General features: G+C 39.8%; 1 protein-coding gene across 2 annotated transcripts in view; it reads left to right on the forward strand.

The window, feature by feature from the left end:
* LOC140557528 (tricarboxylate transport protein B, mitochondrial) overlaps positions 1-6,822 on the forward strand; it is a 34,755-nt gene extending 27,933 nt beyond the window's left edge. For both annotated transcript variants that reach the window (XM_072682018.1, XM_072682019.1), the window contains exons 8-9: positions 168-241; positions 2,212-6,822. In XM_072682018.1, the coding sequence (XP_072538119.1) occupies positions 168-241; positions 2,212-2,326 (189 nt within the window). In that variant the 3' untranslated portion in view covers positions 2,327-6,822. The remainder of the gene's footprint in view (positions 1-167; positions 242-2,211) is intronic.
* Positions 6,823-9,179: the final 2,357 nt, after the last annotated feature.

A 9,179-nucleotide genomic window follows, 5' to 3' on the forward strand; every position in this document is an offset into this window, starting at 1 on the left:
TATTGTTTAGTGTATTTTTTTACTCTTAGTGTAATACGTGTTCACAGTATGTGTGCTTGTTACATGTCATACGTGTGTTGCTCTCACCAAGTAAAATTCCTTGTATGTGTAACATACTTAGCAAAATAAAGAGATGCTGATTGTGATTTTGATATGTCCTTCTTCAGGGGTTGGAGGCTCATAAGTACAAAAATACTGTGGACTGTGCTGTGCAAATCATGAAACATGAGGGACCAACTGCGTAAGTCTGCCTGCTTTTAAAGGGCCTGTATCCCAGAATATTTTGTATAAAAGTCCTTTAATGACATTTGTGTTTTTACGCAGCATAAACACTATTTGAGTTAGAATTTATATTAGCTCTGTTCTGATTGGCTGTCCTGTAACGTGCCACATTTAGAGGCTGAACTCCAATACACTCAGACAATGCAGGTTTAAGCAGTAGTGTAGTGAACAGCTGTACACGTCACCTGAACTTTAGAGTAGTATTACAGGATTTTAAACAAACATGACTCAGGTTATGCCACATTGTGCAGATTTGGCAAGAGCTGTCATGCACGCTCCACCAAAGGTACATAGTCCATAAGCAGTGTGTTAAGCCTGGAGTGGCAATTACAGCAACGCTATATTCTCTATTACAAGTCAGCATACTATCAAAATGACACTGAAGCAGTGTTTGAAGGGAGAGTTGCTACATAATGCTGCTTTACTGATACTGGCCCTTTAATGTTTTGTTTTGTTTTTTTCCTTTGGCTATGCTGCCCCCTGCTGTCATATAATGTGTGTGTGTGTGTGTGTGCTTGTGTTTTCTATCTGGGGTCTTTCTCACTAAGCAGAATTTCTTGCTTCGCCAGCTAACAAGTTTGGTTAGATAGAACCCTTGATTTTCTGTTTCACAATGGTGGATCAACTTTTTCTGGGATATATCGCCACGCCAGGGCAGGTTAGGTTTATGTTTCTGATGGAGGTGGACTCCAGTCCGTTTTAGTACATTGTTTCATTTTTTGTAATATTTGTAGTGTAGGTCATGTGACAAATACTGCCATATGCAAAATTCAGATTTTATTTAGAAAAGACACATTTTGTTGTGGATGACTCTTCTACATGAAACAAACTTAAATACGGAGGAGCACAGTTCCTATTTATTATCTAAATTTAATTTAATTTAATTTGTTGGAAAACAAAAGTGTTTATTTGGTCATAACTTTTGCATGTGACACATTTAATGCCTTTTTTATATGGATTTAATAAATTAAAGTAAGCAAATACACTTATAGTCTTTATATATACTTATAAATAGTACCTATGCTTTAAAATATCTCTGTTGAACATGCAAACTTATTTTCATTTAGAAAATCAAAAACGGAATTTGACCAAGGCCCAAACCTTTGCATAAGACTGTAGGGTATATATCTTTTTTCTTCTTTAAGGGTAGCAAACTGTTTAATAGCTATTTACAGTTTCATGAATTGTTATTTTTTTGCCTTTCACCAATCAAAGGACTGTATGGACTGTTTTATTTATTTATAGAAAAAGGACATTGTGCCCACATATCTAGGAAGTAAGTTTATTGCTTTTTAGTCAAAAAGTTGAATCGCACTGAAGAACATGGTGAAAGTGGCAACTGTAAAATCTTGAATCTCCCACTTGAATTTTCCTCGTAAAGGTAAAGGTGGACGTATTTGTCACTGTACTATGTACAGCAAAATGTGTCCTCTGCATTTGACCCATGTGTGCTAGTGAACACACACACTAGTGAACTAGGGGCAGTGAGTACACACACACCTAGAGCGGTGGGCAGCCAGCTCCAGCGCCCAGGGAGCAGAGATGGTAAAGGGCCTTGCTCAAGGGCCCAGCAGTGGCAGCTTGCCAAGCCCGGGTATCGAACCCACAACAAATTGCCCGGAACCACTACACGGCCATTGTGTTTCACGTCCCACGTTTATGAACAGTCATAGCTTATACTAGCTTTTTGAAATCAGTGAACCACAGCTGCATTCTGCAAGTTGAAGCAGAATGGAAAGAAAACCCAGGAACTTGCTTTGTGAGACAGGCCTCTGGATCTTCCCTGTATCTACAGAGTGCTTTTCACAGCACTAGAACATCTCTCAATCAAAACTAAAGGAAGATCCAAATTCTCTCTCATATGCGGTTGATCCCTGGATGGTAAACAATTGAAAATTGCTGCCTAACTTTCCATGTCTATATCTTTAGGTTCTACAAGGGCACGATTCCTCGGCTGGGCCGCGTGTGTTTGGACGTGGCTATTGTCTTTATCATCTACGAGGAGGTGGTGAAAGTCCTGAACAAGGTGTGGAAGACCGAGTAAAAGGATTGAAGAGGAGAGAGGACATCAGAAGGAAGAGAGAAAAAAGGTGGAAAACACGAGACGCAATCACTGTGCCAAAAGATTGAGCGCTCATAGGTGTTCATTCACGTCTCTGATCTATGTTATATGTTGTGTATCTCTGACTGTAGCTCCTTTCTCGGAATTTGCACACAAGTTGTTTCGAACGGTGGTACATCTTGGGACACGGTTTCTGTTTTAAAGGAATACTTCAAAGATTTTCCATTTGCTGAATCTGTGTAGTACGGTTGACTGCCAAATACAGCCGTTTTCAAGACACCATGTGCTTAGATAAGTAAAAACTGTTGACTCCAAACTTACTTAGAATATTATGGTGGGTGATAGAACACAGAATGATCATGTTTTTTATGAAACATTTTTTAAATATTTCGTTTTCTGACAAGCACATTTAAAAAGACATCAAAAATTGCAATTTTTACATGTAAAAATGTGGCCAGTTCTGCAGTGTTTGGTCTCCAGCACGCTAAACACCACCGCACAGTCCATGTTCCAGCTAACTGAGGCTCACATCACACACGTTTAGAGGATAAAGCAGCATACCTGAGAGTACAAAGTTGAGAGGATGGTCTTAGGACCAACTGCCAAATTTCCAGGTTTGCTTGCTCACCACAGAGTACTTATTTTTTCCCCACCTTTTTTCAGAGCGTAACATCACCAATCAGTGAGCTCTCAAAGTGCCCCCTCTATGCAGCTCTTTTAAATGCATGTGGGGGAATAAACATATTTGGCCGCGAACCAGATGGACACAGAACAGAAATCTGACACATCAATACCGTCCTTATTTTGAGATATCGCCAACATTTTTAAATACCACGGTATACAATATTACCGTTATACCGCCCAACCCTAGCAAAGCATCTCACTGACCTGACTTAACTCAGTCTGGCCCTTTCCTCACATCTTTTTTTCTGCATTTCACCAAGGTGATTTTAAAAAGAGGATTAAATGTGGAAGGATAAAAAAAAAAGCTTTTATCACACAGTAAACGAGTTCGAATACCAAGCTATGCCGCTTTGCCATCAGCCACCGGAGTCAGAGAGAGCACAATTGGCCAATTGGCGGGTGGGTAGATGGTACTACCTCTCTTCCCTCACCTCTCTTAAAGCGATGTTGGCCTGCACAGGCGTCTGTTAGCTGCCCGGTAGTGCTGCATTGGCAGCAGTTCGAAAAGCCGTGGTTAGCGGCTTTGCATGTATTGGAGGAGAGATGTTTTAAGTCTTTACTCTCCTAGTGTTGGGATCATTGCTGGTGCTAGGAGGAGCTACGAACAGGTAATCGGCAGCACCAAATTGGGAGGAAAAAGAGGGGGGAAATGCGACAAACTAATTAAAAAACAAACAAAAAACATGATTGTTGCTTGACAACTGGCTGGGTTTACTTTTCATTACGCTGAGACAGAAGCCCAATGAAATATGATGTAATTTATTACTGTATCCATAAACCATTGTTATGATGCCCACCCCATTTATGAGTAAGTTTTGAGTAGACTGACTTTCCGTTCTCCTGCTAAATACAGGAAAATACATCATATTGTTGTCCGTGGCAATCGACCGTATGCTACAGCTAGAAATTAGGTCCAGAAATGGTAAAAGAGTATTCCTTTAAACCACACAGACACGGTCATATCAGACTTTTATGGCCACCTACCTAATAGGAATAACCACCCATGGCTCGGATGACACTAGCGAGACGTTGTGGCGTGGACTGCATTAGGTGACGGGAGGTGTTCATTATAGAGGTAAACTGCGCCACAGTCGGTCCCCTCTGGCATCAGTGGCCTGTGGGGTACCACTGTTATGTCATTGGGAGGCACTCAATATGCGAGAAGTCTATTTTCGGTACACCTTCACTACAGCGGCCCTCGAACGCCCCACAAAGTTAGCAGTTTCTGAGATGCCGTCCCCTAATACAATCTATTCATTGCCGTCTTGCCAGCGTCATCCGAGCCAAGGGTGGTTATTTACACTATTAGGAAAGGGGGTCATCATATTCTGATATTACTGTGTATAATGTGCCAATTTATTTAATAGTCCAATAGTTTGTTTTATTGTGGATGACAATAAGTTCATCATTAGAGAAGCATCACCTTTCTCTCTCTCTCTCTTTCTCTCTCTCTAACACATAGACACACCCAACAAATCACAGCGTTAGGGAGGATAACATAGTGGCAAAGTACGTTTATGTATTTTTTAAGTTATTAATCTAAAATGTGGGGCCAGAAATTAAGATTTAATAGTAGTATTTATGTATTTTTTAAAAGAGATGTTTACTCTTCAATATCATTTAATACAGAGTTTATGATGAGTATTAGGTAGCGGAGGCAATAGCACTTTTAAAAAGAAATGTATTAACTCTTGGGGCCTTTGCTGTTTTACGTTCATAACAACGTCGCTGGGAATTTACGTTTTTTTTTAATGCCAGAACCTTTACTTGAACACATGAGTTTGAGTTGAATTAAACTGTTTACTTCGATGCTTTTTCGCAAACTAATGTAAAATGAACAGTCATTCTTCAGTATATTAGCTTTTTTTTTTTTTACCTCTGCGATTTATTTAATTCTGGTGGTAATCGATTGAACTACTTTGTATTTATTTTCGTCTTATGTTGCACGTGTGCCTTTAACCATACATTCCACTTGATTTTGAACATGTAACTGTTATAAGGAGCCATCTCCTCCAGATGTTCTGTTACACGCCGGTCTGAGTTCTGCTACGTCATTTTCTTTTAGCCTTGCTTGTGTGTGCAGAAATACAGAAAACAACTTGCAGCTGAACGTATGGAGAGCACTGTTTGGTCCCGACGTAGTGATCACTGCTGAATTCTCTAGTCTCTTGATTTAAGTGTGAAAAGCAAATATCATATTTATAATGAAAGGTCAGATCTTATTGTGATGTGCCGTGTGAGCTTCTCGCACAGAGTATGTGAAAGCCATCAGAGGCGGACATGTACTAATAACACAATTAGACATCTGAAGAGACTTTGAACAACATCATTTGAATTTTGACCCTTTTGAGTTAATAATTACGTCCAATTTGTTACACATTGAATTTCACCAACATAATTATTGTAAAATATTTCATCCTGTAACGCCAAATCATACAAATTAATAAAAAAATCGATATGTATCCATATGTAAACACTTCAAATGTTCCCAGAACTAAACAGCTCCAGCAAACTTCAGCCCCCACTCATTCATGCTGAACCTAAGAAGCATAAGAAGCATTTCTGCCTGGGCTGCCTTTTTAATAGAGGCAACAGTGCAGAGCAACCACTCAGAACAGAGGCGATTTCAATGGATGGGCTTCTGTGCCACATCATAGAGATGTGTGACAACCAGGGTGCAGAAATCTGCAGGCTTCATGCTAGAAAGCAGAAAGGACTAGAAGTTGTTGTGCAGTAAACTACGCCAACTGCAGAGAAGCTGGATGGGAAATGTTTACAGTTCTGAGGGGATCATATCCCTTTGGCAAAAATCATGAAAAAAAAAGAAACACATATTACAGCAGTTGATTAACGTTACAGCCTCCGTTCCGTTACAGTGCTTTTGCCCCCTGGCTGTGTTGGCACCCTGTGATGTTTGTAAACAGGAAACCCGTCTATATGAAAGTCTTACAGTATACAGTAACAGCAGCATCCTGTTTAATTAGATGGGATAAAGAGAGGTTGGAAATGGTCGTGTAAAAATGAGTTTGGACTGCTATTGGCGAATAAACACACACACACACACACATGTTATAAATGGACCTCAGGACAGGAGCTTTCTTTACGACAGCGTTAACTTGTTTTAAAAGATCATGTTTTCACATGCATTTACAGTAATCGTACGTATGCAGCCATAAATCAATGTAAGGATATGATTCCATTATTTAAAAAAAAGCATGAGTGTGTACTTGGTACTTGGTTCTGACAAGGAGTTCCTACACCTACAGCTCTGAATAAGCAGAGCAGCAGAGGTCATGGTCAGGATCTTAAATGGGAAACATTCAACTATTTCATGTTTTACGAGTGAAGTGTGTATGACGTAGACGCATACCATATATTTTCTGGAATGTCTTTAAATGTGCAGTTGCCTTAGATGTGCATTTGTGTCACAGCATTGCACAGCTGTTACTGTATGTGTGTTATTTAAGTAGATTCAATGGGGGGGTGGAGCCACTCTGAATGAGACAGTGTGTAAACAGAGTTTCCTCGTAGTGGCTCAGCATTAAAGAAAATGTGTGTGTGAGTGTGTCTGTCTGTCTATGTGTCTATGTGTGTGTGTGTGTGCATTGGTGTTGGTGCAGGTGATGTTATTTGTGCCTTCCTGAAGTGTCATGTACCATTCCATTGTTTGTGCCATCTGTACCATAGGCTAATGTGTGTGTCATCGCTTTCTGGTAAAGTCATGTGTGTCTAAATACTAATATTAAAATCCAGGTGTCTAAATACTAATATGCTAATTATATGAAATTATTTTATTTTCCTAACTCTGTGAAATAAATCAGTCCTTTGACTAAACTAAAGCAGATGTTGGGCCTTTTTTTGTCCTTCCTTAACTTTCTGGACTATCTTAGCTTGAAGTAAGATTCTTCAGTAAAAAAACAGACGTGACTCGAGCCTGAAATGCTCCTGCCTTTTTTGTTTATGTTGATGCTCCACTTTAAAAGGGAGAACAGCACCTCTATCTTTGGTACTTAAGGCTTGGCGTGCTGCTAACTGCACTATGTAATGAAGGGAGCAGGCAGGGAGGTCACAATACCAGAAATTTGGTGGTCAGTACCAATGCTACTGAAATTCTACAATTCTCAATACCAATTTTAATACCGTGACAAAAGAGTAACCAATTAAATAAGTGCATTAATAAAATGGTAGGTTCATAAGTATTATATTTTCTCCAAGTAATAAAAAAGATAACTTACTTAAAACATTGCTGCAAAAAAACACCTTTATGGTGGCATAGCATCTATTAAAGTGCCCAGCTGCAAATATGCAAAAAAAAAATGCAAATAGTCTAGGTGTAATAAATAAGCCAAATTATTAATATTACAAAAAAAAACTGTGGTATGTAGCCTTCATGTCAACCAAACATCCCTGCATTAGAAAACTCATTCAACATTTTATGGCCATGTCATGTTAGCAGGGGAACCACACCTGGACAGGTAGAAAGCCACTGACCTGGTTCCTAGTATAAGTCCAGCACTGGCTTAGGACCATGAAGTCTGATCTAGTGTTCAGTATAAGTCAGTAACAGCTTCCTTTTATAAAGAATCAGCTGTGTTTTGATGGTGTTAACAGGGCAAGTTTGGACGTCTATGGAACACTATGGGCACTCGTGCTATTGGTTGGCATCAATATGCCCACCCCTTGTTGACGTAGGGAACATGAGCATTACCAATATTTCAGTTTTGGTAGTTATTTATGTGAGTCCAGAATATACGCATTACATATTTCAGTTAAAATCTTTGTGCTTTATGGGACTAATTTATACAAGGCTTTTCTTCTAAATCTGAAAACATAGGGCATACATTCAAATGTACACTATATAGACAAGAGTATTGGGACCGCATTCGTTGTTTCATCTGAAAATCAAGGGTTTGCTTCTGCTGGAGTTACTGTTACTGTGTCTACTGTTCAGGGAAAGCTTTCTATTAGATGTTGGAACTTTGCTGTGAGGATGTGATCCCTGGCTCATCCCAAAAAGCCCTGGATGGAGCACCCTTATTCCAGAGAAAGCAGTTCCACTGCTCCAGGGATTAATACTGGGGGGTTTTATACCCCTCTATCCCACGCCTGGCATTCGGCATACTGCCAATAGGTTGATGTTTATCTGCTCCAGAGAGAGCTGTAAGCATAGCAGGACTAACTGCAATAATATCTCAATCAAGGTCGTCTTCCCTCTTGTCTTAGCAATCAGTGCTAGCCTAATGCAGGTAGATAGGGCCGTCCCTATCGACATGCAACAAAGCAACTGATCTTAATCTCAATCCAAAACCTGAAACTAACTCTTATCTTTTGTCCTAAACCTAGCCCTGGTCCTGTACCTGACCCTGATCCGAACACTGTGGAGAATCAAGCGAATTCTACGTCTGTTAATGAACAATTTAGACACCTGTAAATAATCGGCAGGGGGCTAAAGTGTACCATCCACATAAAGGGAGACAGGAAGGTTAGTTAAACATACATAATACATATGGGACATACAGAGCAAAGCGCAACAGTCTGAGACCACTGGCCACAAAGTACTTGCTTAATTCCTTTTCAGGGGATGTTTATATAGATTATATACGAAGTAATAAAGTTTGCATAGGAAAGGAGAAAGTGAAAAAACAAAAATGAAACAACTGAACAGTGAATGAAACTAATGAAACGGCTGAAGCTGCTGGTGTCCTCAGGAAAACAGACTGAACGTCCCAGTCCAGACCTCAGCATCATTAAATGTGTTTGGGATTATTTGGAAGCGAGAAGCAGAAAAATTCTGCAGATTGCTGTTAAAGATCTGAGTTTCTTTAGAAAGAATGGAATAAATTACAGGGTGAGCTCATTACATACTAAAACATCTGAGAAAATGATTCGTTTGTGGGGCTATGCTGTTCATTTGATGGGAAATGAAATGACTGACAGGTCCTGTTTGACTTTTAGTACTGTGCGTCCTGACAGTGTATAAAACACATCTGTGCAAGTTGTTCAAACAGGTCCTGTACTGTTTATGACTGGTGTGCAAAGCAGCTCAGATTGACACATCCTTAAGGAGTAGTGTGGGGTGTGCTGGAATGGAAGCATCGCAGAAGCAAAAGCAGACGTTCGTCTGAAACGGCTCCTGATTTACTGATTATTA

This window comes from Salminus brasiliensis, chromosome 6 (assembly GCF_030463535.1).
Source record: "Salminus brasiliensis chromosome 6, fSalBra1.hap2, whole genome shotgun sequence".
Classification (NCBI taxonomy): domain Eukaryota; kingdom Metazoa; phylum Chordata; class Actinopteri; order Characiformes; family Bryconidae; genus Salminus; species Salminus brasiliensis.